This window comes from Myxine glutinosa, chromosome 9, assembly GCF_964187855.1.
Source record: "Myxine glutinosa chromosome 9, kmMyxGlut1.1, whole genome shotgun sequence".
Classification (NCBI taxonomy): domain Eukaryota; kingdom Metazoa; phylum Chordata; class Myxini; order Myxiniformes; family Myxinidae; genus Myxine; species Myxine glutinosa.
Genome location: NC_136269.1, coordinates 30096726 through 30118492, shown reverse-complemented (window position 1 = coordinate 30118492; position 21767 = coordinate 30096726). Strand labels below are relative to the sequence as shown.

The 21767-nt window shown below is 45.6% G+C and overlaps 1 protein-coding gene across 3 annotated transcripts in view; it reads right to left on the bottom strand.

The window, feature by feature from the left end:
- The window catches only part of LOC137435511 (mitogen-activated protein kinase kinase kinase kinase 5), a 208854-nt gene that overhangs the window by 67663 nt on the left and 119424 nt on the right, over window positions 1-21767 (bottom strand). For all 3 annotated transcript variants that reach the window (XM_068129366.2, XM_068129365.2, XM_068129367.2), the window contains exons 13-23: window positions 20277-20352; window positions 18105-18163; window positions 11310-11365; window positions 10343-10381; window positions 6902-6944; window positions 6280-6460; window positions 6064-6161; window positions 3687-3725; window positions 3459-3543; window positions 3062-3141; window positions 2468-2528 (exon numbers count right to left, since the gene is read on the bottom strand). In XM_068129366.2, coding sequence (XP_067985467.1) covers window positions 2468-2528; window positions 3062-3141; window positions 3459-3543; window positions 3687-3725; window positions 6064-6161; window positions 6280-6460; window positions 6902-6944; window positions 10343-10381; window positions 11310-11365; window positions 18105-18163; window positions 20277-20352 — 817 coding nt within the window. The remainder of the gene's footprint in view (window positions 1-2467; window positions 2529-3061; window positions 3142-3458; window positions 3544-3686; window positions 3726-6063; window positions 6162-6279; window positions 6461-6901; window positions 6945-10342; window positions 10382-11309; window positions 11366-18104; window positions 18164-20276; window positions 20353-21767) is intronic.

Below are 21767 nucleotides of genomic sequence, written 5' to 3'. Positions count from 1 at the left end.
CTAGTGTTGAATTGCACTTCAACTTGTGTAAACCACAGCTGCGGGTCATTCGGCCAGAATGGTGGCAACTGCATCAAAACCGCTGCTACAGATGGGGCTGGTTGAGTGACTGGGAAAGGCACAGCTGCTGTGTTGTTCCAGGAGACTGGTTGCATGCTTGCAACTCCTTGTCCGTCCATTTGGATCACGTCATCGAGCTCACCAATTTAGCGCGAGGTGAAAGGACGTCGAAAACGTTCGGAATCCGAGTCAATTGTTTTATTCAACAGCAAACAACCAACCCCGCTGGTCTCTCTTCCGGCCCCATCCAGTACTGGAATTCCCTCGATCAATCCAAGCTCCAGCATATTTACATATTACGAGGGTCAGTCAATAAGTAACCTTAAAATGGCGATATAAATTCGAGAATGTAATGTGTTTAGTTGTAGACGACACATGGTATATCTATGGGTAAGAGTCATGTTTTGCCTGTTTTAGATCTTGACATTGATGAGCGTATGATGTCAGTAGAGCAGTTCCAAGATGGCGGCTCCCTTAGAAACATGCATCAGGGAGGAGCAACGTCCTGTCATCCGTTTCTTGGGAAGTTAGGGTGTGAATCCCAGTGAAATCCATCGCAGAATGAAGATGCAATATGGTGACGCATGTTTATCGCTGCAGCAGTTGTACGACCGGGACAGGAAGTTTAAATGTGGAGTGTCCAGTGTGACAGACGCTGCTTGCTTGGGCCGGCCTCACACAGCCGACACACCAGAAATGGTTGAAGGAGTGCTAAGGGAAAACCGTCGCATTACACTGGATGAAGTGGTCTCCAAATTGAACATTAGCCATGGTTCAGCACACCATATCATTCACAATGTGCTGGCTTTCTGCAAAGTGTCTGCGGTGCCTAGACAACTTACACCTGAACTGAAAGAACGGCGAGTGGATGCATGTGAAGAACTTCTGTGACATTACAAAATAGAAGGCAACGTTTTATTACAGTGCGTAGTGACTCGGGATGAAAGCTGGGTCCATTACTTTCAGCCAGAAACGAAGAGGGCAAGCAAAGAGTGGCGCCATTCAAGTTCACCAGCTATGCTGACGGAAAAGGAAAAGCTATGCTGACGCTCTTCTGGGATAGCCGAGGCCCACTTGTAGAGCATTACATGCCCAGAGGGACCACAGTCACCAGTGCATCATACTGCAACCTCCTTAAAATCATCTGAAACCAACAATCAGATCAAAACGTCGTGGACTACTCACTACCGTTGTTTTGCTGCAGGATGGCAATGCTTGGCCCCATACTGCCTGCGCTACCGCTCCAACAATCGAGGACCTGCATTTTGAGTGTCTTCCTCATCCACCCTACTCGCCAGACCTCGGCCCTTCGGGTTACCACATCTTTTGGCCATGCTCTGTATGGGTCTCAGCATGCTGAAGAATCAAAAAATTAAAAAATTGTCGTATCTGCACCCGGATACGGATATTCACCAAAATTGGATCAATTATTCCTTGTCTCACACCCAACCTGTCCACCGAGTGCGAATCCATCCATAACTTTTTGACATGTTGTACTCTATATAGTGCTGTCCCTATCACCCAATGGTGAAGAATCACTTTAAAAATCCTAGTATCCGGATCCGAATCTTCACCAAAATTGAAACACTTCGCACGTGTTGAAAACCCAACTTGTCCACCAAGTTTCATCCAAATCTGTCCATAGCTAATTGAGATATCCTGCTCACATACAAACAGACAGACAGACAGACAGACAAATCAGTGAAAACATAACCTCCGTCCACCTTTCGGTGGTGGAGGTAACAAGGTCAGTTATAATGGCACAAAGTCTATACGTGCATGAGCCAAGACACCTGTATGAAATTTTCTTGTTCATATTCATAAAATAATTTAATTTACCATAGTCTGTTATTTTTCATGAAGTCTCGTATTAGTCTGATTACAAGATAACCAGATCTCATGAGAAATTATTGGCAAAGGTTATTCGAGGATTTTTGTCTTTCTTTGCCTCTGCCAAGGAAGGTGGACCGAGGTTGTGTTTTCATCCCTGTCTGTCTGTCAGTCTGTGTGTTTGTCTGTCTGTGAGCAAGATATCTCAAAACGTTGTCGACAGACTCAGACCCAATTTGGGGGACAGATTGGGTTTGTGACAACCAGGGAATTATACAAAATGTAAAATGTGCAGCTTGGCGGAGGTATGCGCTCTACCGAGTGCTGTCCTAGTTCATAATTGGACCCACAATGCCATGATCATGTTATCCTGGATTATACTATTCACTAATACAGCAAAGAACAGAAAAAAAACAGCATGAATGTCAAAAGGGATTGAATTAATCTGTAAACAGTTGTATTTTATACATCTTAGAATATGAGTAATTATTTTAAAAGGAACAAAATTTATCATACGAAAGATTTTTATTCCAATCGCTGTCTGATGTGAATCGCGTTTTGTAAGTAACTTCCATACCTGATATGGTGACCAGCACATTGTTCAGGACGTAAAGCCAAACACACCTCCTGGGGTAAAGCTGGAGGCAAAACAACAATATGACAATCAGATGGAAGCTTCAGCCTCAAGCTTACCTGGACCATTACTGGATGAGGGTGGTTGCTAGCGACATCGTGCAACGGTTAGCTTCTGTTTCTCTGCCTGGGCAACCATTCATGGACTGCTACCGCAGCATTGAGCTCGTCTGAGCGGAGCAGGTTGTGTCTGCTGCATATTCGACCGAGCTGCTGAATTGATTTAATTTTGGTGAAGATCTGAATCTGATAATTTCGGACGGGTCATGACAAAACTCGGTGGATGAGTTGGTTAGGCGGCACAAACAAGTGAGCACTATAGATCCCATATGGAACCTTCCGAATAGAGTGACAAACTATGTACTGACTTCCTCGCCGGTTAACAAATTCACAGAGGGTACCACATCGTTGGCATAGCTACGCATCATGGAATGATTCCAAGCCGCAGTGAAAGTGATGCACAAAGGTTTCTGGGAAACATGCTCATGACCAGAACCATGTCCTATCAGAAATGCCTTTTTGACACATTGAATGGTACCTGTTCCATGGTAGCTTCGTGGAGCTCATTGAGATTGAGCGTGTAGATTCCCTCGTCTGCCCCCAATATGATGTGTTGATCTGACGAAACATCAGGATGACAAAGAACTATTTAAATTCATAACCCGAAAGTTTTCATAAAACATGGTCATTGTGAAAATCTGTACAACAAAAATTAAGGAATACGTGACAACTGGCACGTTGCGCTTGCAGCTTCTTTGACTGTTAAATATTCAACAACCTCTTTTGCCATGATTAGAGTGCGAGAAAGAAACAAAATAGAGAAAGAGAAAGTAAAATAAGACGTGTGGGAAAATAAAAGGAGGTAATGAATCTGCGGATTTAGAAAGACATGAAAAAGCAATTAGTCATCCGAAGAACCGTTAGGAGTATCTAACCTCGAGTGTCTGGGTGAACCCATGAGGTCGCGCAGTGGATGTGCAGCGGGCATCCATTGAACACTTTGGAAAAGCAAGCTCCCATCTGAGGATATGGTAATGAACACACATGATATGACTGATGAGCATGTAATTTCTTCCTTAGAATAGTATAGGCACGGAAGTTATCTGTGGTAAAAAGGAAAGGTCCAATGGGTGATGCGCAAGAGTGACGGTGGAATTGCTCACGTGTACTTCTGGTGTCGGGGGCAGGCCATGGCACCAGGTCTGGAAGAAGAAGACAAGGAACACATACTCAGGTTAAATGTGTTTGCAGTCAACTCGCATGATCGACAAGGCCTTGAAAAATGACCATGCATCCGAACGCTAACTTGCAGTCGTGGCTGCTGGTTGGAATCATTGCTCAGGTGTGCAATTGTGCCACTGAGGCAGTGCCCCATGTAGGTTAGGGTATGATTGTACCATATCCTGATGCTGTGTGGACTGTGCTTCCCCGCTGATGGACCTCTGGTACCTTGTAACTGTTGCTGCGTTTTTGCCTGAGGAAGTAATGCTGAAATCTATCTATCTGGGTTCTTCCCAACATCTTTCTAGGGCTAGGAGCTAGGGCTATGAGTTAGGGCTAGGAGTTAGGGCTATGAGTTAGGGCTATGAGTTAGGGCTAGGAGCTAGGGCTATGAGTTAGGGCTAGGAGTTAGGAGTTAGGAGCTAGGGCTAGGAGCTAGGAGCTATGGCTAGGATTTAGGGCTAGGAGCTAGGAGCTAGGGCTAGGAGTTAGGAGCTAGGGCTAGGAGTTAGGGCTAGGAGTTAGGAGTTAGGAGCTAGGGCTAGGAGCTAGGAGCTATGGCTAGGATTTAGGGCTAGGAGCTATGGCTAGGATTTAGGGCTAGGAGCTATGGCTAGGATTTAGGGCTAGGAGCTAGGAGCTAGGGCTAGGAGTTAGGAGCTATGGCTAGGAGTTAGGGCTAGGAGCTATGGCTAGGATTTAGGGCTAGGAGCTATGGCTAGGATTTAGGGCTAGGAGCTATGGCTAGGATTTAGGGCTAGGAGCTATGGCTAGGATTTAGGGCTAGGAGCTATGGCTAGGATTTAGGGCTAGGAGCTATGGCTAGGATTTAGGGCTAGGAGCTAGGAGTTAGGAGCTATGAGCTATGGCTAGGAGCTAGGGCTAGGAGCTAGGAGCTATGGCTAGGAGCTAGGGCTAGGAGCTAGGAGCTATGGCTAGGAGCTAGGAGCTATGGCTAGGAGCTAGGGCTAGGAGCTAGGAGCTATGGCTAGGATTTAGGGCTAGGAGCTAGGAGCTAGGGCTAGGAGTTAGGAGCTATGGCTAGGATTTAGGAGCTATGGCTAGGAGCTAGGGCTAGGAGTTAGGAGCTATGGCTAGGATTTAGGGCTAGGAGCTATGGCTAGGATTTAGGGCTAGGAGCTATGGCTAGGATTTAGGAGCTATGGCTAGGAGCTAGGGCTAGGAGTTAGGAGCTATGGCTAGGATTTAGGGCTAGGAGCTATGGCTAGGATTTAGGGCTAGGAGCTATGGCTAGGATTTAGGGCTAGGAGCTATGGCTAGGATTTAGGGCTAGGAGCTAGGGCTAGGATTTAGGGCTAGGAGCTATGGCTAGGATTTAGGGCTAGGAGCTATGGCTAGGATTTAGGGCTAGGAGCTAGGGCTAGGATTTAGGGCTAGGAGCTATGGCTAGGAGTTAGGGCTAGGAGCTATGGCTAGGAGTTAGGAGCTAGGAGCTAGGGGAAGGAGCCAGGGCTAGAAGTTAGGGATCTTTGTTTTTTTCATATTTCTTTCTACTTTTTCACATTTCTCCTTGTTCATTCTAATTATTGCTTGTTCTTTCTTTCTCTCTTTCCTCATATATCTGTCCAAGAAGAAGTGAATTCTTGCAGAGATTTTTCTGTATGGCTCACTTGCCTGCGTCTGGTTGGGTTTGAGGGTTGTGGAGTAGTGGCTGAATCCCGAATCCTATCCAGGTTCCTCCTGATGACTCCATCTTTGCTCTTTGCTTATTCTGGTTCCTTCTGATGACTCCAATGTAGTATTTGGTTTTCCATTTCATTGCTATTACATAGATCCCTCATGCATCGGCACATCTGTGCACGAATGTTTACAACATGACAGTTACATCCTGATTCATTCATTAATGTGCAGCACGTGGCTGCTGGTTGGCATCATTGCTCAGGTGTGCAGTTGTGCCACTGAGGCAGTGTCCCATTTAGGTTGAGGTATGAATTTGTAAGTTGTTCAGGGTTCCGGTGATAATTTGCCGACTCTTTGTTGAATGACACCGTGGGGTCTTAACATCCAACGGCCAATGCTAGCAGATGGGAGGCGCGGCCTAACGCCCATCTGAGGGTCGGCGCACTTTGTGAAACACCAACACTGCCTGTGAAGCACCACTCCGACAGTTTACATTCGGGTCAGAAATCAAACCCAGACGAGACAGCTCGAATGTACAAGTGTGCTACCTCTACGCAATCCTATCAGACAGGTCCTAATAATCTCCAATAATAGTAGGAGGTTCTTCAGTGTCTGACTTTAATCAAGTACTGCACCTACCAATACAGATTGCTAGAAAAGCATTATCCGAGTCCTCACCTCAGAAGTGCAACCATCTTTACCAGTAGGAAATGAAATCTTCTCTTCCTGGCTGTCATCATATGACTCCATGGTCTCGATCTCTCCCCCAGGTAAACCTGTGCCAGGTAAGATTGAGCCAAAGTTCTCAGTGTTGTATTGCCATGCAAAGTAAATAACTTTTTAAGTTATTTTTCATTAAAGATGCATGTTTATTAATTACCAGCGAAGGCTCACCCTGAAACATTGATGGATCTTGCGGAGCATGTTTTAAGAGCTGTGGGTTTGCAGGTTCATTGCCCTGTGTCTCTGTTCCAGAGACGGTGAGCTCTGATGCAAACGATGTGTCCTGATGAGCAGGAGTGATGCTGGCTCCCTCCACCGCAGGTTCCTTACACAAGTTATCTGGGTCACATGGCTGGGGTTGAAGACACACATGCATGAAACCAAGCATGCACGTGCAGACGCATAGATGGACACATGCAGATGGACGACACACACACACACACACACACACACACACACACACACACACACACACACACACACACACACACACACACACACACACACACACCAGTTGTACTAAGAGAAAATGTGTTTTTAACCAAGTATCTGTTCTAGATAAACACAACCTCCAGGCGGCGAGCCATACGACCATAGCATTGATAACATGTGCACCGTTATACGGTTATTTCTCGACACAACCAATTTCTGGGCGGAGAGGAGGACGGTCGAATATGTTTGTAAAATTAACTTGGTGCAAACTGGACACATTGTTTGTCCAATTCAACCTTTAACGTGTCACAAAATACAAGTTCAACTGAGAGATAAGGAATTCAACTTTCCCGAATCTCACCTTGTGTGATGGAGTGAATGCTATGGTAGATCTGACAGACAAACTGAAAACAAAACGGAGCAGTATTAGTCCAGGTTTCCCAGCAAATTAGAGCAACTAGCAACGGTACCCGCCCTATGGGCGGGGCTTCAATTGGGAAGCCCAAATGAAAAGGAAAAATATCAGAAATTGAAGGCTTTTTTAAATTTTAAACGATTCATATAAACATCCGTTGAATCATATCACATGCAAATCATCAAAATCTCAACAGTACATGGCGCCCATTTTGAAAAAAGATTGAATTCTGCAAAACGGAAGCCGCCGCTACACATCTTTCTCAGTCGCACGTTTATGTGTGAAGAGTGCGCACCGAATCTGTAACACGGAAGCGTTTGCTACACCTGTTTCTCAGTCGCTTTGCACACGCTGCCATGTTACTTCAGAGCCGCACGTTTATATAGGAAGAGTTCGTCAGGAGTCGATCTACTCTCTCCTGGTACGTAGAATAAACAGTATTTGTAGAATTTCAACAAAAGCCACATTACTGTTCATAATCGGTAAATATTATTCCATCGTGTTTGGAAAAACTGGAAAATTAGAAAACTTGGAAAAACAATATAGCCTATTTTACTCCCAGGGGTCCCACAAATACCCACCCAAAATATTGTTGCGATCGGTTGAGCCGTTTTTGCGGTACCTTCGAACGGACGGACGGACATTTTGTGAATTATAGTAAAGATTACTCGAGTCAGATTAGACTTAAGATTGGGCTATGACATTGTAGCAGACACTGCGTTCATCGAGAAGCAACAGCACACAAGAAACTTTCACAATACCTAATGCATACGGAACAGCAGAATCGTCATACAATCACCGTGCCACAAACAATCGGATGTGGCAGGATTTTTTGGGGTTATCCGAGGTCGTCTAAGGCCATTCAGAATGTGCCCAGAGTCAGTAAGGGATCGCTGAAGATCGAGGAGTGTTACACGGATCTGTGGACAACAACAGGGCAAAGTTCACAAAAGAGAATGTCACCGCTGAAGAAAAGACACCGGCTCCATATAAAAGGACATCCTGTTACCTATTCGTGTCCTGTTCCACCTCACCTCATCCACAGGATTAATATTCATGATGTGACCTCAACCTATCCCTCACCATAAAAAAAAACTTCACGGAAAGACATTTTGCATCAGCTGGGAAGATAAAAATTCAGGATACTGATATAACCAAGGCCTCTGTGGTTGCATGAAAGAGATGGTGCACCTTGGGCATTGACAATATTGATTTCCTTCAATATTTAGGAATCGGACTTTTATTCTGTCACTCACTGGTGTTGAACCTTGGTGTTGGGCTAGCGGCTAGGGTGCCGGCTTAGGATCCGAAGAATCCTGTGTTCGAATCCCGGTCGATCGCTGAATTAACGCCAGGGGGGTTGACTCAGCCTGTTCTTCCTTCCGAGGTCGGCAAATTGAGTACCAGTACACTGGTAATTCCCCTGTTTGTCGTTAAAGGTGGCAAAAAGGGTTGGCGTCAGGAAGGGCATCCGGCCGTAAAACATTGCTTCAAAAAGGGGACCAAAAAACAACAACAACCACGGTCCCCGAAAAAGGTCCAGCCCCTGCTTTGCGGGGAAAAATGGCCTCTAAAGGTGGTTATTATATATTTATACTCACTGGTGACCAAGTCAGCAGTGGTTCTTCTTCTCGTGGTGGTATCATTTTGCTTATTTGGAACTATGCTCATTGATAGGTTCTCCTTATCCAACTGAAATAGCAATTCATAAAATAAAAAAACATTTTTCTTTGGCCAATTTACCAAGCACCGAGTGAACTTTTAATGCTGGCAAGCGTGGTCGTTTGCTTTCCAGCCAATGGAAACCGTCGGTTGGCAAAGCTACATGGATTGACAAAACTGTGCATGTTCGGATCGAATGTTGCCGAGAAAGGATAAACTAAATTTCACAATCAATATAACCCAAACGAGAGAGTTAATAGAACACATTACCCTACGGTGTCTTGAGAAACAAGGACATGTGCGGGGTCTACGATTGGCAAATTTGATTGGTCGTGATGACGTAAAATACCACAATATTTTGTCTGGGCGTGGTCTGGGCGTGCAATTTTCCCACATATATAAATTTAATTATTTATATAATTCTGTTCATTAATGTAATTGTTTCACGACGCCCTCAGTGGTGTTTGTAATAGTGGACATGGATTTGTCCCCCCTTCCCCCATTGGAGGAAGACCCTCTCGAGAGCATGCTGTTGGTGCTCCTATGGTTGGCAGCGAGTGCCCCGGAAGCAGTAACGGAAAGAGAGTGGCAATCATATGTGTGGGAAAATTGCTTGCTTGGTCAGGGACACACAGATAGCTCAGATAGCAGAGCACTGGTACGATTTCCAGAGGACCTGGGTTCGATTCCTGGTCTGGGCACGTAATTTTCCAACATATATCTATTTAATTATTAATATTTTGTCCAACTACTGTACTGCTAAACGGAAGGGTTGCGAAAGTACTAAAAAGGCGATTTGAGTTCAGTGTTCAAGTCTATCATTTAATTTAAATAAAATAAGGATTTTAAAGGTTGTAAAAAAAAATTCCAGAAGTTTACCGCCGTTGATGCAGTGTCTTTTACACAACCTTATGTAAAATGTTCCATTAGTTATTTGTGCCTGTTATTTGTGTCCTTTATGACATCCTGAAAAACAGTAATTTTCCTGTTTGGAATGATTCTCAATTTTCTTTGACTGCCAGGTAGTCAGAGTAAAAAAAAGAATACATCACTCTGCTCTCCGCATGCGTGATCAGGATGAATTAAGAGCCAAAGTACTGCTAAACAGCAGGTTCGTTTTCCGATTCATGGTCCGAATCGTGTTCAAAATATAACATACAATTTAAATCCAAGTTGTTCCTCGATCATAAACTGAGGTTTGTAGACAGGAGGACAGACAGGCAGACAGAAGTGAACCAATTGATTAACCCCACTTTTCACTTTAAGTGCACGTGGTAATCAAAGTGATGTGGAGATTGTGACCAAACGAATGATCATATACGATGAATATTGTTTCTTTGGATTCGTGTCCATCTCAAAATCTGCCGATTTCAAAGCGACAACCGCAGAAATTTGTTAGGTGGTGGAAGTCTGGCACGTCTGGATCGTGCGTGGAAATGAGAGGAAACTCGGAGACAAAGAAAGAAACTGTTTGGTGCAACATTCTTGCGTCACATTCCAACCATAACAATTCTGCAAAACGATTAACTCTAATAAAGACTCTAAAATATTCTTACACGAGAGTAGGTTTGAACCCACTGGTGACAGGATGCTCAGGTTTCAATTTTTCTTAAAAAAATGAACTTTAGAACAATCATTCTATGACTTTAGTAATTATGAATGAAAAGAGATGAAAGAAAAAAAAAAGTTTTTTTTTTTTTTTTTTTTTTTTTTAAATATCCTCACCAAGACTCATCCTCATTCTCACTGCCCACTCCTTGGCTCCTGTGGTTTGTGGAGAGATAAGACATGTCAGGTGATACAAAAGTATGGATGTTAATAACTAGGTTAATAAGAGCGTGGTTACAAATCGCTGAAAAAAAATCACTTTAAAATTCTAGTTTCCGGATCCGGGTCTGGACCTTCACCACCATTTAATCATTTCGTTCTCGTCACATACGCTACCTCCATCAAATTTCGTCCGAATCCGTCTGCAACTTTTTGAGACATCCAGTTCACAGACAAACAGACAGGGGTGAAAACATAACCTCCATCCATCTTCGGTGGCGAAAGGTAACGTGAAAACACTACTGTTCCAGCTAGAGTTGAACCGACAACTGCTGGTATATCAGGATATTCATCTCACCATTGATATCGGTCTATTGTTGTAAGGGAGTGGGGGAGTTCTAAATTGAGAAAACGGAGGGTGGTAGGAGAGGGAAAGGAAGTACAGAAGTTTTGATAGGGTAGGGAAACAAGAGAATAACTTTGGAGATGAGGAAGGGAAAGGGGGGACTGAAGCGAAAGGCCATGTCTGGAGCACCCGGTTACCAGGTGAAAGGTAGGATTCACCAGGTGAAAGGTAGGATTCACCAGGTGAAAGGTAGGATTCACCAGGTGAAAGGTAGGATTCACCAGGTGAAAGGTAGGATTCAACATTCCAGCATAATTACATATGCAATAAATAGATGACCCTCCCTCCACCACCACCCCCCTCCTCCCACAAAAAGGAAAACGAACTGACTAACCAGGAAAGCTGTGTATGTACTCATCGATGAACTTTGACTTATGGTTAACCATAAAATGCTTGAAACGAGCCTTCTGTGCACCGACTTAATGGTCTCTTTGTTTGGAAATACAGTCCCGACTCTAATTCGAAAACAACAAACATTTAAACATTTTGCACAAATTCCACCAAAGACACAGAACCTACGGATTGTTCTTGGTTGAAGAAAAGTGCATCCATAAGAGACTGCTGGAGAGGCTTTCCTGGAAGAAAAAAAAAGGCAAATTTGTCAACACACAGTTATTAACATTGCATTTGTCTTTGTCGGACTACCCAGATAGCCAATGATTCTGGTCTAACCCTGGCGAGACACCCTGCCGGCTGTACCGGAAGTTAACCAGGATCAGGTCAGCGTTGTTGCCTACCCGGGTAGGCCCACATTGAAATATGTCTGTTTAACTGACAATTACTTCCTCAAAGTTATTTTAAACCAATCAAAGTTCAAGAGCATACATTTAGGAACAAAAGACGAATGAAACAATCAAATACAACGAATGCAGTGACATAAAATGGCTTCCGAAACTGCCGCCGCCAATTAATACGAGAGTGGATCAAGTGGAAGTTACACTATTGTGAAGAGCTGTAAGTGTGTGTAACATATCGTCACCTAAACGGCCACAGACATGGAGACGACATCAATGATGATCTCTAGTTGCATCAATGTGTCCCAGAAGCTGAAAGCTTAAGTGAAAGAGAGCAATTAGTTGCCATGGTCTTGATTTTGTTACGGATCCCGGATTTAGGTGAATTACTATTCATGTCATTGCTTATTAATGTTTATTCTATTAAAGGTTGTTGTGGTTAAATGGTTAAAGAGGCTCCGGATAACAGGAGACCGGAAAGGGGATAGTGAACCGGAAGAAGAAAAACAAGACACACGAGGTCCTGGAGAAGCGGCGATCTTCTTCTTCCTCGCCCAGCACTGACACGAGCGGTGTCGATATTGAGCAGCGTGGGGAACGCGGCGTTTGAAAGCCCGTCTGGCGAAAGGAGTTACCTGCGCGGGGTAATTACCGGTTATGCGTCAAGTTGCCGTGGGTTCGTGCACGGAACCAAGCGTCCGGCACCGTTCGCCTCAACGTCTACAAGGACGCGTACGGGTCGCACCTTGGGCCTCGCGCGCTTTGCGAGCCGCGCTTTGCTTTGCCCACTTTGCTTTGCAAGGAGGTGTGCGCTGCAGCAGCTGTTCCCGGTACGCGACGTGCACGTTTGGAGCACGTCAGCCAGGGGTTCGTTCAACCGCCCGTGTGCGGAGAAGTCGACCTTCACCTTGGTCTGGAGGAGCCCAGAGACATTGTGAGGGACAGTGACCATTGAGGGGTCGTGAGTGGGGAAAGGGGGGACATATATGAGATGGCCATCTTAGTAATATTGGTGATTGATTGTTGATGGTTGTTGATTGATTGGGGAATATATTATTGACTAATCCGGATCCTTGGTGTGGGGTTTCTTATTGACTTGAATTATTGTGTCTTTCATATTGATTGCGCTACGAAAGCGTACAAATCAGAGATCTTTCTGGCGGGGTCCTCCCACGGTCCGGGGGTCACCAAGACCAGGTAGTTACCGGGAGGACCACGTAACAGAAATATCTCTGATTTGTACGCTTTCGTAGCGCAATCAATATGAAAGACACAATAATTCAAGTCAATAAGAAACCCCACACCAAGGATCCGGATTAGTCAATAATATATTCCCCAATCAATAAAGTACCAAAGTTGTGGGACGCAGCCACCATGGCAGATGATTATGCCTTAACACACCGGATAGGGGTCCACACACCTAGCGCCTCGCCTAGACTTCAGCAGGGGAGTTATGGAACACCCGGTGCGGAGAACGACAATACATGGCGGCGGCCTCGAGAGGATTATGGGGACAACGCTGATACCCCAACTGTTCGAAATCAGAGGGCTACGGGCCCAAGACAAACTTATTTCCCGGGGGGCCCGAGGCAGACCACGAGTTTTTCCTCCGGGCCTACTTGCGCCTTTTGCAAAAAACCTGGACACTTGATGTCCAGTTGTTACCTCATGAAAAGGGACAACCCAGAGCGGAGTCTGACTATTACAACTCCGAATGCGATGGCTCGCGTAAGAAATCGCCCACAGAAGAGTTACCAACCATTTATTTATGAGGGGTTTGTCTCACTCGAGGGAGACTTGACTAACCCAAGACCTGTTAGGGTATTGAGGGACACAGGAGCCCATCAATCCTTAATGCTTGAAGGCATTTTGCCATTGTCAAAGAGTACCGCAACTGGTGATAGTGTTCGGTTACAAGGGATCGGTGGCTGTGTTAGTGCCCCACTTCATGTCATCCATTTGGAATCCGATTTGGTGTCAGGACCAGTCACCGTCGGTTTACAAGCCATGCTTCCTGTAGAGGGAGTATCTGTGATTATCGGGAATGATTTGGCCAGGGGGCAAATTTATGGTAACCCGAGGGTGGGTAAAGAGCCCCGCAGGGGAAATAACACCACCCCAGCTCGGGATGGCGACAAAAGTTCCAAGTTATTTGTAGGGGGACTGAACTTCAACACAGAGGAAGAAGTTCTGACCTCTGTCTTCAACAGATATGGGCCGCTGGTGGAAGTGCGGGTGGTAAAAGACAGGGAAACGCAACGGTCAAGAGGGTTCGGCTTTGTCACGTTTGCAAGCACAAGAGACGCCAGGGAGGCAGAGAAGAATTGGAATGGTAAGGATTTGGAGGGTCGGACCATAACAGTAGGGAAGGCATTTCGTAGGCGTCGAGAGGTCTACAGAAGAGGACCACTTGACGGTAGTTTTGGTGTTGGCAGCAGCCGATATTACTATGGAGGCTCCCAGAGTTACGGCATCTCCCGAAAGAATGATTGGCAGAGGACTGGCCGAGAAGGAGACCGCCAGTCAGGTGACTGCTGGGACAAGGGGTCCCACCGTAACTGTTAGGAGTCCGGAGAAGTTGAAGCACTCTATATACGGCGGAGCCGCCGAGCCTGGGCTCCTCCACGGGCTAACCGTGAACGCCACGTTCTTAAAAGGCGTCCCGGTAGGGAACGTTCCTACACGGACTAACCGTGAACTCCACGTTCTTAAAGGCGTCCATGTAATGAACTTTCCTCCCCGGACTAACCGTGAACCCCACATTCCTTAAGGCGTCCATGTAGTGAGTACTCAGCTGGGCCTCCATCCAAGAGCAACTAGAAGTTGTTTACGCTTGGTCTAGAGGGAATTACCTTGGAATCTCTGGGGGGTTTTGGTGAAAGTTTGTTGCTTTATTTTTTGAGATGCGATAATTGTGCCCGGGGGGAACTGATGATTTGGGGTATCAGGTTTGTTTATCAAAGTTGGCCGGCCCAGAAAGTTTTTGCGGGGTTCAAACTTTCTTTCTTGAAGGGGGGGAGTGTTACGAATCCCGGATTTAGGTGAATTACTATTCATGTCATTGCTTATTAATGTTTATTCTATTAAAGGTTGTTGTGGTTAAATGGTTAAAGAGGCTCCGGATAACAGGAGACCGGAAACGGGATAGTGAACCGGAAGAAGAAAAACAAGACACACGAGGTCCTGGAGAAGCGGCGATCTTCTTCTTCCTCGCCCAGCTCCGACGCGAGCGGTGTCGATATTGAGCAGCGTGGGGAACGCTGCGTTTGAAAGCCCGTCTGGCGAGAGGAGTTACCTGCGCGGGGTAATTACCGGTTACGCGTCAAGTTGCCGTGGGTTCGTGCACGGAACCAAGCGTCCGGCACTGTTCGCCTCAACGTCTACAAGGACGCGTATGGGTCGCACCTTGGGCCTCGCGCGCTTTGCGAGCCGCGCTTTGCTTTGCCCGCTTTGCTTTGCAAGGAGGTGTGCACTGCAGCAGCTGTTCCCGGTACGTGACGTGCACGTTTGGAGCACGTCAGCCAGGGGTTCGTTCAACCGCCCGTGTGCGGAGAAGTCGACCTTCACCTTGGTCTGGAGGGGCCCAGATACATTGTGAGGGACAGTGACCATTGAGGGGTCGTGAGTGGGGAAAGGGGGGACATATATGAGATGGCCATCTTAGTAATATTGGTGATTGATTGTTGATGGTTGTTGATTGATTGGGGAATATATTATTGACTAATCCGGATCCTTGGTGTGGGTTTCTTATTGACTTGAATTATTGTGTCTTTCATATTGATTGCGCTACGAAAGCGTACAAATCAGAGATCTTGCGGGGTCCTCCCACGGTCCGGGGGTCACCAAGACCAGGTAGTTACCGGGAGGACCACGTAACAATTTACAGAAGGTTAAATTTTCTGAACTCCATTGTAGACTTGTAGCAGGGTCTGGTGACACCTTATCGAGGAAAACTGACAGTACGCATGCACTTCCTCATTCCAGGCCATGACAGAGTCGAACAAAGGGTGAAGTCAACAGGGATGATGATCGAGGTATGCTGACCGCCGAAGGAACCATAGAGAGACTGACGTTTCAGGGGCGTTCACCCTTAGTCGGAGCAAAAGATGAGGGGTTAATGCCCAAAACGTTAATGCCCTCAATCAACGCCCCAGCACTATAGGTTTCACCAGCAATACGAGGTCTTCATTCTACAGTGACAGAGTTGCCTGTTACATGGAACAACTACAATGGCGGCACTCGGTAGAGCATATTACCTTCCCCGGGCTGAACAGTTTATGCCTGATAGGCCGGATTTGCATCTGGGCCTGAGCCAAAATCTAAATGGTTTGTTCTTGTCATCTAATCAACAGGTTGGATGTGTCCTTGTCACACACACAACCTGTCCACCAAATTTCATCCAAATCCGTCCATAACTTTTTGAGATATCCTTTTTGAGATTATTACTCACACGATGCTATTCTTGAGGCAATCAGGAAGCAGAAATGTTTTCATCATTGACCAAAAAAATTACCAACTTACCCTCCTCCTCTTTGCAATGTTATGCCTTGTTCACATATATCATCTATGGCTTTGTTTATGATCGACAAGGATGCTATTTGACAAGCAGGAAGTTCGAGTTACGAGGTATAAATGTGCGAGGTTGTTGGTATTGCATTGTTGCATTGCTGTTCTGGTATCGCAGGCAGGTCAGCGGAATACCTGCGCTCGCAGCGAATGCAGATGCTACCCGCAGCACCATGTTGGATACGGAAGAAGAAGTAGTAGACATGTTGGTGGCCTCTCCTCCAGTCTAGCTCTCTCAATCTTCTGGGAATACCAATAGCTCTCTCAATCTGAAACTTACCAGCTCCGTCAAGACATCCCTACCCACAATGTATTGAATCCCAATTAACCTTACCTAACCCAAACACCCTTATTTGCTTGTTGCTGTGTTTCCTTCCCTCCTCATGCTCACCTCCTTTACTGTTCATCCATTCCCTTGATTATTGTGTCCAACTGTGGTCCTACTGCCCCCATTGTCCCACGGCACTTATCAGGCCATAATGATCACAATGCAGTGGCTCAATGAACTGTCAAGACTGTGTAGTGAGCCAGGCGACGCCTATTCACGTTGTGCAATTTACAAATAGTGGTGCTTGTCCTGTTCATAGCACAAGCACTTTTTGTTTTTAAAGAGACTCGAGGTGTGCATTGACTGGGAGTAGGATGGCCAACCTGATGCCAACGTATCAGCAGCAGCAGAATGCTCTGAGAGCGAGTTGTTTTGATTTCTCCGATAAACCCTGAATTAACAAACATGCTCTTCAAAGTTCATGCCAGGGGAGCTTTTCCAAACAACAGATATGATGCTGACTGCTTCCCAAAATAAACCAACAGCTTGGCCAGTGAGATTGCCAGTATAATCGCTGGCACGTTCATCGATCACCTCGAGCTGAACTGCTTCTCGGTGTGCATTATCTTGGACATCTTGTTATTTTATTTCCATCAAAAGCATTTCATCTGATTACTTGTATGACCTTCTGCTTTCTTTCCAATCCTCGCATTTCAGCAACAATTTCACCAACGGACTCGGTCGTATAATGGTTAGAGCGTTTGCTCCGAGTCGGAGAAGTCAGCGGTTTCAACTCTGTCGAGTCATACCAACGACTAAAAATGCTACGTGCTGCTCCGTTGATTGAGGGTCAGCATTCAAAAAGGATAGAGCATGGCCAAACAGTCATAGGTTGGCAACCATTGCACAGGCTTGATGGGCTGAATGACCTCCTGGCAGTGTCCATGTGTTTTATACCTCTTCCACCCACCCCCCCCCTCCCCTTCCCTTGCCTCCTCCCCCCAAGCCCTCTCCCTCCCACAGATCTCTCGATGTCTCTGCTCTCAGATGTTGTTTGTGTGTCCTTCCCTCTCTCTCCCCATCTTGTCTCCCACTCCCTTTATCATATGTTTTATGTGTCGGGTTTTTTTTTATGATTAATGTTAGCTCTTACACGAGCCTCGATCTTGTATACAAAAAAAAGGAAAAAAAAGTTCCTCATAAGGGAACTCCTATTTATTTATTTAACCCACTGCACTGATGCTGACACCTTTCGAACAATACCATTGCCTTGTGAAATACAATCTTCTCATTGGCTGAAAAACTACAACCGACTGCCGGCGTAACATAGCACACACACTACCATCAACAACAGCCAGGTGCAGCAGCATCCGTCACACAGTCACGCAGATAGACCATTGTAAGTGGACTTCCAAATGACACAATAACGGCGTCAGGTTGGACATCCCACTCCGACACTATACCTAGTATAAGGCTCAAAGAGGAGCTCGTACACATATCATGTGACAAAAAAGTTACATCACAGGATAACAAAAGAATGGGCAAAACGATAACACAGGATGTGAGATTACATATCGGGCCTTTGTAGCATGAGAAATGTATTCAGACCAGTTGGCCAAGCAGGATGATCCAAATACATGAACTCATAATTCACATTTACAGGAAATGCTCAAATTTGTGGCACATGAGAAATCATTCTGCTCTATCACGAGCCACGGAGATTGCCCCGACAAAGGTGTGACGAACCGTCTCTGTGAAAGGCTCGGTTTCCTTCCGCAGGGGCAACTCAAACTTCATCTGATTAACTGAAAGAAATGAAAAGAAAACGTGCATGCCAATCATTAGAATGAAAACGCGGATATCTCTAAAGACGCATGCACAGGTAAGCATACGGACTTCCACCAAACAAAAAAGCAATTTGACCCAAAACTTTTGAACAATAGATTAAAGTTGATTACTACCTCGAAGTCGGTTCTTTTATGCGCAAATAAATCCCTGCAATCGAGGCCATGAAGAATTGGCCAGCGGCCTGATAACTGCACATGACGGACACCATAGCGCAGGGCATCCTAAAGAGCAGTGGGAATTTGCTTCGGATTTCCAGTGAGATCTGATAGAAATCAGGTAAGAATCTCATCAGGCCTAATGAGAAATTTCTGTGAGGAAGCAGAATGGGCAATTTTTTTGGACAATACAGGACTTTCGAAATAACCACCTTTAGAGGCCATTTTTCCCCGCAAGCGGGGGTTGGCCTTTTCGGGGACCGTGGTTGTTGTTGTTTTTCGGTCCCCTTTTTGAAGCAATGTTTTACAGCCGGATGCCCTTCCTGCCGCCAACCCTTTTTGTCGCTTTCGAAATTTCGAAATTTCGTATGAATGTTAACGAGGCCTATTGTGCATGTGCTGTGTGTTTTCAGTGACTCGGATCGGCTCGCCGGGCACGTTAACCTGCCGTTGCTAGCATGACGTCTGTAATTCAGGTCGCTTTTTAAACATAATTTTCACCATTTTGACAAAAAGAGTGGCAATTTCAGAGTGGTTAACCGTAATTGATTCATTTTTGAATGCAAATCAGAATCACAAGAATATAGGAATACGAGAAATATCCGTGGAAGAGTGGAGTCGGGTTCATACCATTTCCTGTTTATCCAATTAGCTAGTGACGGCAGCAGTTGCAACACACACACACACACACACACACACACACACACACACACACACACACACACACACACACACACACACACACACACACACAGACGCTTCTTCTTTCACCAATAGATGCAAAATCGACTATATTTTATCTTGTGGCCTCGGAACCAAACAGAAATATATACCTGTAATGGCCCTCATAGCCCCCTATTGCAACCCTCCCTTCCCCCAACATTATTATTATTAAATATCATCATTTTAAACTCACCCTGTGCATCAACAATCCCCAGACATGGCCTTAGCATCGGTGTTGATAAGCACTAAGGTTTGGTAGAACACCAGTTGACAACCCTTGGGCCTTTCATGGTCCCACATCGTTGTGAATGTTTGCAATATGAACTGCAATATATCAACTTTTTGAACGAATTGATCAGGACATTCTCCAACCGTTTCACTGTGCAGAGGCACTCCCCTTTCTCGCAGGTACATTTACAAGCATTTCCGGCTTCTTTAAAAGTTTTTTTAGTCGTTTTATTCTGCATTTCTTATCTAGCTGGAATGAAATATGTTCAGGCCGCCCTGATTTACTTTGTTAATAGGGGCTGCTGCGGCTATATGGGGGGTGGATTAGGTCATTTTAAAAGTGTCATATTACACAGTTGTGACATAGGCTCTAAGTCTAGACTAGAGGGATGCACTTTCACCTTTGAGTTGTCCAGTGTGGGTTCGAATCTCAACCCAGCTATAAATTGTCATCCTGGTGTTTTGTATGCATTTTTGCGAAGCAATGACGTATACCATATATCGGAATGAATTTAAGCCGGAGGACCAGTCTGCCAGCACTGACCCTTAGTGGACGTCAAAGATCCCATGGTGTCTCTCCCGAAGAGTCAACGAGTTTTCATAAACACTACAAGCAAATTACAAATTCCTGCCCACATCACCTTCAGTTGAACGCCAGCACTGGCCAGTCAGTTCTTGAAAGACTTATTAGTTCGTCACAATATCACTTCCCATTTACAAATACAGTACATGGCTCATAAGTATTGGATGTTAAAGGAGAATTGCATGAACGCACTACACCACCTTCCTCACCCGTACTAACTGACTACCAAAAATGTGGGTGAAGCGTAGTGTGGAAAAACACTCCGGGAATCTGGCAAAATGCCTCACAACATCACTGCCCCTGGAATCCGTCGGTGCAACTTGGAAACACCTGGCGTGGGTTAGGCCCGAGCAATGCGAACGTTCCTGGAGTGTGACTCACAATTGAGCTCTGACAGTGTTCGTTCTGCACGTGTCCTTTTGTTTGAGCGAATCCTCTGTGGAACTGAGATATCCGTCTGAGGGCAAACGAGAATTAGAAGTGAGAACGATAATGAAGTTGTTTTAAAAAAGTGCAGGAAGAACAAAGGGAGTCGGGTGGGTGGGGGGGGGGGAGGGGGAATGATGCAGAAGGGGTCAAGCGGAGAAAGCTGAGCAAAGAAGGGGGTACGTCATCGAGGAGGAAGAGGAAATGAGACGAATAGGAAGAAGCAGTGTGTGTGAAGAAAACTCGAAGTGGAATATCCTCCAAACATTTGAAAAAACTTGAAAACATAAACTAAAAAACATAAACTACGTTTGGGAAGCAACACAAACTAACAACGTAACAAGCGGATGTTCAAGTCCCAAAATAAATCAGTGCGATTCATTATCTATATTGAACAAAAAGTAGAACTGACAATAAAAATAATAAATAATTGATTTTTAAAAACAATGAGCCAATGATGTTGTAGAATCAAAGCTATCAAAGTACGAGGGCGGCTCCAATTGGACCTGGAATTTTGTTTTTATAAAGCGGGGACATGTTTGTTGATCCATATGTTTTTGAGGGAATTAGTCTTTATAGTGTTAGTAACTGAGAGTCACAGTCAGGTGTCTCCTACTTTGATGTGTTGAAAATCAAGACGATGAGGGCTGCCAGAATGGTCTAGACTCTAGAGGCCTAATTGCCTAATGCACACTCGCTTCTGAGCTGTCTAGCCCAGGTTTGAATCTCGACCCAGCTAGAAAGTGTCATCCCGGTGTTTCGCAGGCAGGTTGATTCATCAAGGTATGTGCCGTCCCTCGGATGGACGTTAAACTGGACGTCTGTCAGCAATTGTTGGTGGACGTTAAAGATCCACAGAGTGTCATTCCCAAAGAGTAGGTGAGCTATTGCCGGCATTCTGGTCAAATTCAAATTCCTGTTCCAACCCACAGGTGGCACTGCCTCGGCGGCATGGCTGCACCCCAAGCAGATGATGCTACTCGCAGCCAAGTGATAAATGGAAGAGGAAGAAGACCTACATCAATAATGAAATTTACACATGATAGGCTGCACATTAAGATGATGTTTGCCTGTTATGGTCATCTGTATTAAAGAACATTGGGAACGAGATATTATACGATAAACGGTTTTAAAGAATGATGTTTTGAACTGGCTAAGTATACGTTGTAGCGGTTACCGCTGGATGCACACAATCGCCTTGCACCGGCCAGAACACGGCCAGACGCGCCTCTCCCGGGCATGCCCGGACTCACTGTTCCCGGGCTCGCCCGAACCTCCCGGGCACGCCCGGTCTCGTCTTTCCAGGGCTCGCCCAGAGCGTCCGGGCATGCCCGCTATCGCCTTTCCAGTGCTCGCCCAGAGCGTCCGGGCATGCCCGCTATCGCCTTTCCAGTGCTCGCCCAGAGCGTCCGGGCATGCGCGCTATCGCCTTTCCAGTGCTCGCCC